Below are 15289 nucleotides of genomic sequence, written 5' to 3'. Positions count from 1 at the left end.
TGTTTGGAAAATAAATGAATAAAAGTTCTTTATTTTGTTTTAAAATCATATAAATGTATGAGGTGGCAAGGGGGCATTTTACCCCACACACAAGGTAAAAGGTTCACCAGCAAAAGGGAAAAGTTACAAAGTATTGATACAAATACTTGTTAAGTTAATACTTGTTCAAAATAATTACTTTAGCAAAGCTTGTACAATTTCTGCTTATTTTGAATATTTTGATATTGAAAACAAAATTGTTACTATTAAGCTAAGAATTGTTTCTAGTAACAGGCAGAACCTGATTTTACCAAGTGAGACATGTTCCTGGGACAACATCGTTGTTGACCCTGGAACAACATTGTGATTAACCAATCAGATTTGAAGAACCAGTTTATAGATTTTGTGAAGTTTACGCTTAAAATCAGTGTTTGGTGCTTGTACATCAGTGTCATTCATCTATCATTTCCTCTGATTTTAGGGATTACTCATGGTTAAGGTTAGGTTTAGGTGTAGGGATATGGTTAAGAATATATTTTTGGAGTAAAATGTTGTTCCAGGGTCAACAAAATATGTTGACCTAGGAACACATCGAACTTGGCAAAATCAGGACGTGATAGTAACAGATAACAGATAACACAGCCTAATGAATAACTACTACTCTTTATTAAATATGAAGTGGCACCTAATGAAAAGTAGTAGTATTTAATAACGAATATTCAATAGTAGTATTATAAAATATATTATTCACAACTGGAATACATACTTGTCAAAACTGAATAGTTAATAGCTGAATGACAGATCTCCATAGAAGTGTATGACAAAATTTTTAAATGGTTTATTAGTAAGAACAGAATAGTTACTAGTCACTATTGAAATAAGTACTAGTATGTAATTAATATGAACTATAGTATCTAATGAATAAGTACTATCTTTAAAAAAAAAGATAGAAGAACCTAAAGAATAAGCACTAGCACTATTGTTTTATAGATTAAATATTAAAATGGCTTGCCATATGTTTTGTTTCAACTGGTTGCTATTATTCACTACTGGGTTTTCAAAACATTTATCTCTGAGTCAGGAGCCTTATTTTCTTTGCAAAAAGATTCACAATAATCTTATTACATCAATCTTAGTGATACACAGTAAAAATGAAACTGCTACTCGCAATTCTATCTCAGCGTAGCGCATGGGAGTGGAGGTTTTATTAAAATAACTCTCTCCAGTGAGAGGAGGGCTAGCCACACCCTATGCTCAGGATCTTTCAAGGAGGCTCACAAAGAGTATATAACTCTGACTTGCTCCTAGGTACCCTTCCTCAAAGCAGTGGCCAAGGAGGCTCAGAAAGCCTTACAACTTAGCATCACTACATAATGTAGCTCTGAGGATGGAGGCATCAGCATGACAACTCTAAATAATGAGAGGAGGCCTAACTACGTCCTATACTCAGAACATCTTACCAGGGAGGCTTACAGAAAGCCTAACAACTTGATGATGCTTTTAAAGCAGAGCTCTTTACTGAACCTGTCATTTAGCAGAACATAAAAACCCAAATGGCCATGTCAGAACCTTCAAGGAGGATGCCTCAGCTACTGACAAACAGAAAAGAGGCATTGACACATTTCCACTGAATATGGAGTCCCTTACAATCTCTCTGCCTCAATGTGGAGATCAAAGGAAAACAGAAGACTGACAGTGGCAGGCAGTATACAGACAGTTTCCACAAAATCTGTCTCATGCAGCCAAAACAGATTAATATGTTAGAGGCATAAGCTATAACTTAAATAATATTAATACTCACATTGCCTCAGAATTAGACACATAAATAACAATAGTGTTATGTGCGTCAACAAGAGGAACAAAAAAAAAAGCTTCCTGTTTGACTCATTCGAGCTCTGCTTACAACCCTGCACTTAAAGGGGTCATATGATGTTGCTAAAAAGAACATTAATTTGTATATTTGTTGTAATCCAATGTGATTGTGGTTTAAGGTTAAAAAACACATTATTTTCCACATATTGTACATTACTGTTTCTTCTCTATGCCCTGCCTTTCTGAAACATGTTGATTTTTTACAAAGCCCATTGTTCTGAAAAGCGAGGTGTGCTTTTGATTGGCCAGCTATCCAGTGTGTTCTGATTGGCCGAATGCCTCAAGCATGAGACGGAAATGTTACGCCACCTTACCATACTGTGATGCTGTGTGTCCCAGCGTGAAGAGGCAAATGACAAACGAAGGATTTGTTGCATTACACTGATTATAATGGCTTATACTGTATTTTTACACGTTGTGTTGTGTATCGCGCTGCATAAACGTAAAACCATGTCTGCATTTGTGATTGGGGAAATGACAAACAACAAGCTCTAACAGATACACCACACTGCTCAAAACTCACATTTGAATCATCAGTGACAGATCCTTTACATATGAAAACGTACTTGCAGACTGTGTGTCAGAAGCGACAGAATGTCTTTGCAAAGTTGAAACTGCCCTACTTTTTAGAAATAGATACCGGCATTGTAGGCTATTCTCACAGGAAAATGTCCTTGTCCTAAATATATGGGTTGAATAGTTCTGGAACAGTGTTGTAAATACAACTTAACCACTGATTTCTAGTTGTGTCCTCTTTTGGAAGGCCAAATAAAGTAGCTTCTTTTTCACAATGAAACACACAGCGTCTCCATAACATGGCACCGGCGGCAACAGCAAGAATAAAAGTTACGGCTTCTTTCTTTGCGTGAACCTTTATGTGGTGTTATGTAAATCTTCCCACATTGTGATGTGGGGTGTGTTAGAATTAGCTATTTTAGGTAGGAGTGGTTAACTCTTAAAGAATAAAGAATATCTTTTTGGATTTGAGACTTCTTTGCAACTTTACAGATCTTCTGCACCAAGAGCTTGTAACACTACAAAGAGAAAGGAAAAATTGAAATCGCATCATTTGACCCCTTTAATGGCACTTTTCCACTGGGTGGTATGATTCGGCTTGGCACGGCAAGGCTTGCCTCAGTTTGCATTTCCACTGCAGTTTAGTGGGTGGGTTTATTCACATTTCATTGTTGTTGCGCCGCCTCTACTGCCGCAACTCCTGAAAAACTTTTACATTCTGTGTCGCCCCATCAAGCTCTTGCTATATCCGCTCCTCTGCCATCAACAAGAGAATGTCTGTACTTCCTCATCACACCACGAAACATCATTCAACATTCAAAACACACTGTTTTGAAGCTCATTCAAAACAGTGTGTGCTGATTTAAATCTAGCATTTCTGTTGTGTTTGTGTCGCACATTCAATGATAATGTATCACATTCAGATACATTACGTATCCAGACCAGATGGTGGATCAGCACCTAGAAAGGACCTCTACATCCCTGAAAGACAGCGGACACCAGGACAACTAGAGCCCCAGATACAGATCCCCTGTAAAGACCTTGTCTCAGACGACCACCAGGACAAGACCACAGGAAACAGATGATTCTTCTGCACAATCTGACTTTGCTGCAGTCTGGAATTGAACTACTGGTTTCGTCTGGTCAGAGGAGAACTGGCCCCCAACTGAGCCTGGTTTCTCCCAAGGTTTTTTTCTTCATTCTGTCACCGATGGAGTTTCGGTTCCTTGACGCTGTCACTTCATCTACAGCGATATCGTTGACTTGATTGCAAATAAATGCACAGACACTATTTAAACTGAACAAAGATGACATCACTGAATTCAATGATGAACTGCCTTTACCTGTCATTTTGCATTATTGACACACTGTTTTCCTAATGAATGTTGTTCAGTTGCTTTGTCGCAATGTATTTTGTTTAAAGCGCTATATAAATAAAGGTGACTTGACTTGACGAAGGTAGTGACAATTTTCTCTGGCAAATCAGCAGTGTTTGGAATAACACCATTTAAAAGAATGGCGTTAGGTAACGACATTATTTTTTCAGTAACAGGGTAATCTAACTAATTACTTTTCCTGTCTTTACAATGCCGTTAACATTACTGGATATTAAATGTGGTGAGGTACTATGCATTGATTGAATAAACTGTGTAATCCGAATGCACTCCTGGCTCACACAGCTAGTGAGGAGGTGGGTTAATAACGAGATAAGCGATTATGATGTGTACATTATGTCCAGGAGCGAAGACTTTGTCGACATCCGTTGTAAGTGTCAGAAAGAATGCACTGCAGGTGCAAGAGAGAGAGGAGCGGCGATCACATAGGCTTCCTGTTTTACAAGCTAAAGATTCACGAGTTCACACTTACATATAATTAGCTGAAGTATTATAGTGCATATTTGGCGTGCTGTCCAGGGAAGGGGCTCCGAGCTCGAGAATGGCCCGAACCTAGAGTACTCCCCCGTATATGTAAAAGTGTAAAATGAACTCTAGTGGAGGAGATGGGGATGGAGGGGTGAAGGTTGATTATATTAAGTGGCTCCACCTGTGTTAATTAGGCTAAGTATCTGACGTGCTCCTCCCGAACCTTGTTATGAAACTGCATTAAAAGGGCTATTCAGAGAAGTTTCAGGGAGTTGTTTTCTTTCCCGGAGCAGAGTGGGGCACAAGCTTGCTCGGGGAAGTTATGGGGGTGTGCAGGTTTCCTATTGAAGATGTCTGCATTAGGAGTGTACTGGGCTGTGGTGAAGCCTCATTGGGGTGAAGTCCGCCCATTGAAGTCTGCTGGAACAGAGTTCGCTTGTGGGAATTTGCTGGACTGATTTATCGATTGGATCTGTGCTGGGAAGGGAGAGAGAAAGATAAGTGAATTGATTTCATCTTACAACCATTCAAAAAGCTTGAAGAGGATATAGTGAATGTAAATCTGACGGTTGGGGAAGCTATGTGTTTCAGAGTGTGTTGAAGAGGAATTGAGGATTGAATATCCCCCACGGAAGTGTAACGAATGGATTGAGGCCTCTGACCAGCCCTACCGTGTGAGTGAATTGCAGTGCTTTTACCTTATTGTTACACATTGATTCATTGCTGTGGATTTGTGGTGAACACGAGTGTGGTGTGCTTTTGCTGAGAAGCGGTTTCAACTCTTGGTTATACGCTTGTGACAAGTTATGATACCTACTCACTGTCGGAATCCCAGAGTGATACAGCTGAGCTGGAAGGAAAATATTGCTGTGGAGAAAATCCCTTACCTGTCTACTTACCGTCTGAGTCTGGAAGTACGCAGCATCGCTGAAGAAGTAAGCTTTTAAATCATTCTTCTCCATTGTGCCCTGATGAAAGTATTCTGTATTGCGAAGGATCCTTACCTGTCTACTCACCGTCGGAGTCCTGGAAGAATGCAGCATTGCTAGTGGAGTAAGTTTTTTTTTTTTAAACCATTGTTTAACTGCGTATCGACGCAAGTATCCTTGACAGAGAGGCATCCTTCCCTGTATACTCCCTGCCTGAGTCCTGAAGTGAGCCGCCCCATTGGTGAGTCGCCGTCAAGGCAAATCTGTGACGTATGATCAGTATCTACCCGTAGCTGAAGACCTAGAGGACACTGAAGTCTACCACACATGTGCTCATTGAGATACTGTTTTCAATAAAGATTGTTATTCCTTTGAAATTACTTTTTGTCTGCGTTGTCCATCTGTTGTGGACCTGTGGTGTCGGCTCCTCTCGTTGGGGTCGGAGTTTGGGGTGGCCGGTCGCCCGAGGGTCCACCCTGGTGACATGAGCAACTCTAATTAAATGAAGCATCTCACAACGACACACGCATCTACAAAGTTAGTGGCCAAAAACACTGATACCTCCACCACAGATGATAGCTCAACATCCACTAGCAAAGAAGGATTTGGAGCATCCAAAGCAGTCCCCAAAGCAGCAAAAGCTACATCTTTCTGCCTTACAACAAAAACAGATGACACAGTCTGAAGTCAACCGTATGATAGGCAGGTATGTTGTTAAAAGTATGTTGCCATTATCGGCGATGGAGGATGATTCATTCCGAGCCATTATTGCTAAAATACCTCGGAAAGCAGGGGTCTGTACGCCATGCTCAAAGAAATTTGCTAAATACCTAGATGCAGAGTATACCAAAATGAGACAGAGCTTAAAAAGAGTTTTGAAGAGTTGGAGTTTTTGTCCACAACTTCAGATATTTGGACTGCGCACAACCACAGTTACCTCGGCGTAACTGCCCACTGGTTAGATCCAAACTGCCTAGAGCGAAAGAAAGCAACCTTGGCCTGCAGACGTTTCATGGGCCGTCATACGTATGACAGCATTGCGACTGAACTGGACCATATCCACTAATCCTTTATTTCTAACACCGCTACTGTCACAGACAATGGTTTCCAATTTTGTGAAGCCTTTAAAGTTTACCAGCCCATTCAGGGTGATGACTCTGGGGAGGAGTGACTTTTGTCGACCTTGATGATGCATTACAAGACTTGTATGTGGAAGAGGATGTTGTGACTTTGCCACCACAGATGTGCATCGCACACAGAAATTCTTATTTCATGCTCTGATGTGGACAAATGCTGCTGCTTCTTAGATACAATCAGTGGTTTGAAGGGTAGGATGGTTAGGCCTTTTTAATGAAGATAAAGAAATACAGCAGCCTATGTCTTCCAGACTATTTATCTCCGGTTGTTAGAGTTTGATATATTTAATTTGCTACAGTTACTGCAAACACATTTTATATTATTTAACTGTTTACTTTTGAAGAAAATACTTGAAGTACAGAATGTCTACCAGACCAGTTGTCTGACATTGGGAGTTTGATTTATTTAATTGAGAATAAGACTACAGAGCTAAACACACTTTTTTTTGTTTTTGTTTAAAAGTTTACTTTTGTTGTGAACAAAACACTTGGAAGTACAGGTTGTTTGCTTGACCAGTTGTCTCAGGTTGAGAGATTTTGATTTAATTTGCAAATTAGTTTGAGTTAAATGCACTTTATATGGTGTAACAGTTTACTTTATTTACAAAGATAATACTTGAAGTGCAGGATAAAACTCTTGCTGTTTGTTGACGTGCAATAAACATTGAAAGTTATGTATTAACACCTGTCTGTTCTACTCAGTCAAGGGGACTGACTCTGAGGCAATCATGCTATAGCCCCGCTAAAAAGCCTAGTGACGCCCATTCTTGCATACATTTTTGTAGAACCAGGACCGATATTTCAATCGATCGCTCAGTCATTTAAGAGGCATCGAAATCTGCATTCTTATTTGGTTCAGTTTAAACTGGTTACATAGCATCGGGTTTCATTACCCAACACTAGCACTCACATCTTCGATTTTCCTCCTGCTACTTCTTACCTTTTTTTTTTTCCTTTTCAATGCCCTCCAGAAGCAGATGCTAGAGTGAGCATACCTCCGAGCATAGTTGAAGTTTTTCGCAAAGCTACTTCCGCATTCGTCCACGACACTGTTGTCATGTGGTTTCTACATCAGTAAAGGCGGTAACAAATAGTAACTAACATCATTGACAGGCGACTGCACTGCCCTGTGTCACCGTTTAAAATGGGAATTTTCTCATGATTTACAAGTAGTTGAAAACATTAGAGATATTGTTAGTAATCATCTGGACAAAATATATAACACTAGCCAAGTGGTTTTTGGATATTTTACTGCAAATATCTTACAAATTGTAAACCTTCAACATATATATTGCATAAATCTTGATTCACACTCCAGTCCAGTTGGTGATGGTAATGCACCTATGAGCTGGTTTGCAAACTGCCAATAAAACACCAAAGAAGAAGAAGAGTAGTACTAATGGTTGTTGAAGAAATTGGCATACTGTACAATTATCGTGGTCGGAATCATCTTATTTGACAGAACTAAATGAGTACAGAGTTTTCCCATTCAAACATGGCGGAATTGTATACAGAGGTGCTGGAGAATGTTTTACTTGCTGGTTCAGTGCGTGGCCAAAACAACAAAGTTAGCAGAACTCTTTGTTCCACAATAACTACCTGTACATTTTTTTTTATGGCTTTTTCAGTTTGCATATTTACGTATCTATTGTTGGGTTAATAACTTAGTATTTAGAAGCTAGATTGTTAACTGTCTTTATTGAATGAACTGGTAATGAACAGAAAATAACTCAGGCTGGCACCGCCTGGCGCATCTGCTGTTCTGTAGCATATGCTGCAAAAATATCTAAGATAAATTGGTGGTTTATTCTTAAAGCAATCAGTGAGCTCAAATAGTGGAAGCATAGTAACAGTTTAATATTTATTTTTTGTTATTTAATTATATATATATATATATATATACGGGACCCACGGACCATAGCCTAAACGTCTGATGCAGTGGGACACAAAAGTGGATACACTTCAGGAGTGTTGAAGTCGTCATTGGATTGGTTGAATTCTACAGGATTTCCAGGAGACGTGTGTCGCGTTCTTTAACATTCTGCCTACAAAGATACCCCAGTGCCAAACCCCCTCACGAAAGAAGAAAGCCATCATGTTTACAACTGTGACGATGAGTGCTTATCAGGATCAACTAAATGCTGGAGTTTCAAAAGTATGTGAAATATTTAAAGTTTGTCACATATAATCTAATAACATTTGAGAGTTTAACACAGCAGTCTATTATTGTGGGGAAATTTCCACACCCTGAAATGTGCCGCGGAATATTACGAACTGTGATTGGTTGAGATGTCGGTCAAACGGCCTCATGGGCAGGCCTTGACCAATGAAAGCTGCCATGAATTCCAGACATTCAGCCATCAGTCTGGAGGTCTGGCTATGTGAGACTACTGTAACGTTAATCTGTTTCTACTTTCTTGGTAACATTTTATTTTAGAGTTCAGCCCTTACATTTAAAGAATTACTTATTAGCTTGCATATTACAAGCATATTGATTGTTCATTGAAGCTCATATTAATGCCTTGATATTAATCTGCATGACCTTATTCTACATCCCTAAATCCTACCTTAAATTTAAATGCTACTGTGGCGAGTGGGGCAGAGATGGATGGAAGGATATAAAACTGGAGCGACGACCGTGAAGGACGAGAGAGGACCAGGCCTGGGTCTTATTTTATGTTTTGCTTTTTATTTGAGCGCACCAGTCGTCCGTGAGGGGCTGGTGCGCTGTTTTGTGTTTATATTTGTGATTATTAAAGTTTCATTTTGATTGTGCGCCGGTTCCCGCCTCCTTCTTCCAGATGAATATGGAGATTGTATCATTACAGCTACAAAATCTACCTTATCAAATTTTAATAACCAGTACATTAGTAGTTAATTAATGCAAAAGTTGTAGATACTAGAGAATATGTTCCCTATATTGTAGTGTAGTGGTTTTCAAACCTGTCCTGGAAGACTGCCTGTCCTGCACATTTTGTATGTCTCCCTTATCTGACGCACCCAATTTAGTTCTTGCAGTCTCTGCTAACAAGATAATGAGTTGAATCATGAATGAAGTGGGTCCTCGTCTCCTTGAGTAACTGACTCCAAACAGTAGGCTGTTATTTCAGCTCCGACTCTGTCCTCTACATTGCCAATGCCGAAAGGTCCTGCCATTGCATCTGCTTTTTTTTTTTTTTGCTGCATATTCCCAGAGTCATCTTTTTTCTTGAGGGCACATTTACCACCTCTCCCTTCTCGTTCGGTCAAAACCCGAAATGCTGGCAAACTGCAGAAGTCAACTCGCCATCTTTCCCCCTCTCTCTCTTTCTCGACATGTTGTCACAGGATGACAACCATGCATACGCATTTTTAGGCATTAAATAAATTATATTTAATATTTAATCCTTTTCTTCTATAATTATTGACGGTATGACGGTATTGAAACTGATACCTTTGCTATTTTTAGATCCCGCAGTATCCCATATTACCGTATTACCACTCTAGCCTAATTGACAGTTATTTGGCAGACCTGGTCGGCAGGGGCAACTCATTCCAAAGTTTTGGCCCAATCACAGCAAAGGCTTGATCACCTTTATATAGGCGATTTGTTCTAGGTACAAGTAATTTTTGATTCTCTTATCATTGTGTTCTAGGAGGATTATATGGGATTAAAAGGTTTGCCAAATACGACGGGCCTGGTTGTTTAAAGATTTGAACATGAACAATACAATTTTATATTTAATTGTAAAATGGACCGGGAGCCAATTTAAAGAAACTAACACAGGAGTAATTGATTCATATTTCTTTACCTTTTCAGTAACCTCATCACAGCATTTTGTACTGATTATAGTGGAGACAAAGATGTGGTAGTGATACCAGAATACAACGAATTACAGAAATCCAACTGTGAAAGAATAAAGGTATGGATTTCTCATTTCTCTTTCATCGAACCCCCAACTGCTCCCTGAGTGCTGCAGCATAAATGGCTGCACACTGCTCCGGATGTGTGTTCACGGTTTGTGTGTGTTCACTGCTGTGTGTGTGCACTTTGGATGGGTTAAATGCATAGCACGGATTCTGAGTAGGGGTACCATACTTGGCTGTATGTCACGTCACTTTCACTTCACCTTTTATGTCAGAATAATTGCTGTTGAATTTGACTTCAAGATACACAAAGCAGTACTTTGGAAATGCAGAAAATTCCATTTATGTTTAGTCACAGTAATGGATACAAAGAAAAAAAAAAGTAAAATAGGTTCTGTTGGTAGAATCTTGTTTCCTCTGTGGTAGTTCCTCTTTAGTCAGATGCATCACTCTCCGTTTGATTTTTTTCAGACCCACCTAAGATTCTTCACTCAAATTTGCGACTCAACACATTTCTTTTGTCCACTTTTCACCTCTGTTTGTACCTTGATGCAGAAATGGAGTGGAATTTCCAGTTGCCTTTGTATTTGTTTTATGGTAAGATCAAATTTATGTGTAATTAAATATGTGGCATAAGCTATACTAAAATTGCCTAATGTCATAAAGATAGTAATCAGATACAATAACATTTTCTTCACTTGTATACTTGCTGTGAGCTGAATAGATTGTGACCTCCAATGCTTTCTCTTGTCTGTTGATAGTTTATACTTTTTTTTTTTTTTTTTGCCATGAAATCTTTACTGATTTTTATAAATTAAACATGGACTGAAACAGTACTCAGAGCAAAAATGTGTAAAACTTATTTTAAAATGTATTTTAAGAATGCTTGTTCATCTCTCCTTTATTATTGCATTGCATTGCATTGTATTTTAAAACTACAGAGCTTTGACCATAAAAAAGGTATTTAAATATAATCTTACTAAGACAATTTATTCATGTCTGAGCTGCTTTAACTGAAAGAAACCTGCACTGACATACCTTAAACATTTGTCAGTGCAGTTATTTTGTGGCACATCAGTGATGTTTTGTTGATGTTTGTTTATAAATGACATTTAAATGTCCTAACTGAAGCATGGCCTAATCCGGGTTTGTGAAACAAGGCCATTAAATGACAACTGCTTTGTATATGCAGTTTACATAGTCATTGATTGGCATTTCATATATATATATATATATATATACATATATATATATATATATATATATATATATATATATATATATATATATATATATATATATATACATATATATATATATATACATATATATATATACATATATATATATATACATATATATATATACATATATATATACATATATATATATACATATATATATATATATATATACATATATATATATATATATATATACATATATATATATATATACATATACATATATATATATACACATATATATATATATACATATATATATATATACATATATATATATATACATATATATATATATATATATATATATATATATATATATACATATATATATATATATATATATTTTTTTTTTTTTTTTTTATTTTTTTACAGAGCAAGGTACTTAGTTTAATGATTCATTTAAAGACTTTTAATTTCCTTTCTTTTACATGTTAGTATGCCATTCATTAATGGCCTTCAACATTGATCCTGTGACCTGGAAGACCTTCACAAGCAATGAAAACACTGGCTTTGGCTATAAAGTGATACAGAAAGGTGCAAGGTGAGCTCACATGCATTACCACAGATCACTCAAAACAAGCAAATGAACTGCTGAAAACAGCAGAAGATCTGAATCCAAGACCACTAATCAAAAGCCCTAATGTGTATAACAAATTAATGAATTACTCAAGTACCAAGCTAAACTTTCTAAATCTGAAATTTTGTTTCTGTTTTTCATTTTTAGTCAGAAGGCACTGCAAAGCCATTACATGTCTACTGTACAGCTAGCTAGTGTTGTCACTGTAATGCTGGGCAAGCTAGACATTTTCCTTTGTCAGTTACTAAATTAAAATAAAACAGAGCCACAGCAGATGAACTTTTGACTGTAGTTTTCATTTCTGCTTTCTGTGATTTTCAGTAGACCAATATAAAAATATTTCACAACACTAACGGAAACCATGCTGGTGTCCACACCTTTTTATTTTTTCATTTGTTGCTTCATACTCAACCAGTGTAACCCAGCCAAGAATGCCACAGATTTATCTCTCTTTTTATTCTTTCTGTCTCCTTCCATAGTCTGCTTGTGAGTGATCCTTTAATACAACACAGTCAAACTCGAAGAGGAAAAATTTATGACTGTTCTGTCACCACAGGAAAGTGCGTGACACTGGCCATTGCTGGTAATTGTTTTTTTTTTTTTTTTTTTTTTTTGGTATAATGCTTTCAAATATGTAAAAATACGATAATACTTTTATCATTTGTGATAGTAAATATTCTTTTTATTCAAAAAAAGTCCCGGATGAAGCTGTCAACATGTCCCTTGGACTTTCAATGTCTCTAGATCCTCAGTCTTCGAGAGCAGTGGTAAGTTTCATATAACTCTTGTTCCAGAAATTGCGTTTGATTTTTTTTTTTTTTTGCACAGCCCTACCATCTAGTTAACAAAGTTAAACAGCATTGCCCTTTGTGTAATAAGTTACAGGAACTGTTAAACGCACCAACTTAAATATTAAAATACACTTACTGGTTGTGGTCTATAAACAATGCCTTCTCCAGACAAAGAGGGAACTGCTCCATCTTTCAAGAATAATCTTTGTGCGAATCCGGCGAATCAGCGAAACTGATTGAGATTGAGGAAGTTGTCCTCAGCAAGCTGTCCTCAGCAAAATGTGCTGCACATAGTTTTACACGTCTATTATCATTTTTAGGAACCGAGTTAAACATAAATTGTAACAATTAATCTCCAAGTACAGCGTCCCTGGGAAGCCCAAACAAAGTTGATTGGACTCCGAGATGAAAATAACAGCGTTTCGACGACATGGCGACAAACACACTCTACAAAGGCGCCCTTTCCTCTTCTCCATCGGAGCGCAACAAGACCATGCCCCCTTTTTTGTGTATTCCTGTTGGCGGAGGTTAGTCAAAAAACGGTTTTAGTTAGGGGTGCTCCGATCACGATCGGCCGATCGTTATGCGCATCTCGTGAGTAAAGCCGGTTTTCTAATCAGCGGATAATTCCAGCAGGTGCGTGATTTCACATAGAGCACCTGTTACTACACAGAGCCGTTGTTAATAGAGAAGATGCGCAAATCCACTTCATTTTCAGCGTTTTTTGGCACATCTTCTCAGTTAACAACGGCTCTGTGTAGTAACAGCTGCTCTATGTGAAATCACGCACCTGATGGAATTAACCGCTGATTAGATAATTTAGATAATTTACTGACGAGATGCGCATTAACGATCGGCCGATCGTGATCGGAGCACCGCTAGTTTTAGTGACGTCATTACTGCAGGAACTAGAGGGATGTAGTCTAAACTGGTCATTTGTTGTAGGCGAATTCTGTTAAATAAAATATCTTGCTTGGCATTGAACTTTGAGCTTTATAATTTTACAGATATTATTTATACTCTAACAACAACATTACACACTAACTAAAGTTTAAAACATTGAATCACGAATAACGGGAACTTTAACCTTTATTTAATATACAGGGCTTGAAATTAACTTTTTTACTCACTAGCAACTGTTGTTAGTGGTTTTCCTAAATTACTAGCCACTCAGCTTGGAAATTCAATTTTATATGATTAAAGTTAATGAATGCTAAAATTTACTTAAAATGATTTTCAGGTAATTTTTTGCCTATAGATAAATCAGTTTTTTTCTCCCTTACTAAATTGAATGTTGTATATTTTATTTATTTGTATTATATTTTATTAATCATTTAAATTATTATAATAAGATTATAATATAGGGCTGTTACCAATCAAATTAAATCAGTATCAACACCATCAATCTTTCAACTGCAAAAAATAGAACACACAGGCAATTTAATGATGTTGAAATGCATTTAATCATTTTACATTTACATTAAGTCATTTAGCAGTTGCTCTTTTCCAAAATGTTAATGCATTAACAATGCAAAATTACAACTACATAAATGCTATGAGCCTAGAGTTTTATATAATTTTGTAATATACAGAAATGAAACATGTAGTGGCAGTATTCAGACAAGCATTGTAGATCCAAGTGTGAGCTTTTATTAAATCACAGCATGGTCAAAACAGGCAAAGTCCGAACACCAGCAAAGAGGAATATCCAAGGGAAAACAGAATTGTAATCCAGAAACGTGCAATGGTCAGGGCAACTTTCACAAAACACAAGGCAACAGTGAAAAACTCAAAATCCAAATGGGTAATCCAAATTAAAAAGAAAAATAAAACAAGGCAATCATTGAAACAAGTCAGTAGCAATGGCAGGGAAAATGCTTGGTAGAGTCTGCATCAGCAAAACAATACTTTGAAAGCTCTATCTGGCATGGCCATGCTTATATGGCTGCCAAACAGGAAGTAACCATAGAGCAAGCAGAGGGAGTGGTATTAGTCAGTGCCCCCCCCCCCCCCCCCCAGGAGCAGACAGGGGTAAACCAGGGGGTGGGACGGAGGTCCGGGTTCAAGCAAAGTAAGTGGAATAGTGGCAGACTGTGGAGCCATGGGGGACCTGGTCAGTGGAGCCACGGCGGAGCAGACAGGGCAGGGAGCCATGGCGGTAAGGCAGAACAGGGGCCATTGCGTAGCAGGAAGAGTGGGGCGGCTGAGTGGAGCCGGCAGAACAGCAAAACATGGCCTAGTAGAGACATGGACACACCACTTGTCTGTGACAGAACAGGCAGAGAGTTTGTAAGCAGCCACCATAGCCGCAACACAGGGCCGGCGCTAGGCATTTGGGTGCCCTAAGCACAAATGCTTGGCGGTGCCCCCCCTCCCCAACCACCCAACCACCCACCCACCCACCAACCAAAGAAATAACTACCATTCAGAATTTCTTAGTTAGGTTCTCTTTACTTCCAAAATAACTGCTGCAAATGAATAATTGGAACTGAACAATGTAAACTAATCACTAATAATTAATCAGAATTTTCAGT

General features: G+C 38.0%; 1 protein-coding gene across 2 annotated transcripts in view; it reads left to right on the top strand.

Moving 5' to 3' along the window:
* Positions 1–15289, top strand: part of LOC127969167 (integrin alpha-X) — a 43256-nt gene that overhangs the window by 2179 nt on the left and 25788 nt on the right. Inside the window, exons 2-6 of one of the 2 annotated variants that reach the window (XM_052570939.1) lie at positions 10094–10196; positions 10612–10737; positions 11823–11928; positions 12444–12547; positions 12661–12731. In XM_052570939.1, coding sequence (XP_052426899.1) covers positions 10698–10737; positions 11823–11928; positions 12444–12547; positions 12661–12731 — 321 coding nt within the window. In that variant the 5' untranslated portion in view covers positions 10094–10196; positions 10612–10697. The remainder of the gene's footprint in view (positions 1–10093; positions 10197–10611; positions 10738–11822; positions 11929–12443; positions 12548–12660; positions 12732–15289) is intronic. The other variant, XM_052570940.1, reaches the window with a different exon arrangement.

Source organism: Carassius gibelio, chromosome B12, assembly GCF_023724105.1.
Source record: "Carassius gibelio isolate Cgi1373 ecotype wild population from Czech Republic chromosome B12, carGib1.2-hapl.c, whole genome shotgun sequence".
NCBI lineage: Eukaryota > Metazoa > Chordata > Actinopteri > Cypriniformes > Cyprinidae > Carassius > Carassius gibelio.
Note: the sequence above shows the minus strand (reverse complement) of the source record. Positions and strands in the feature narration are given on the sequence as shown.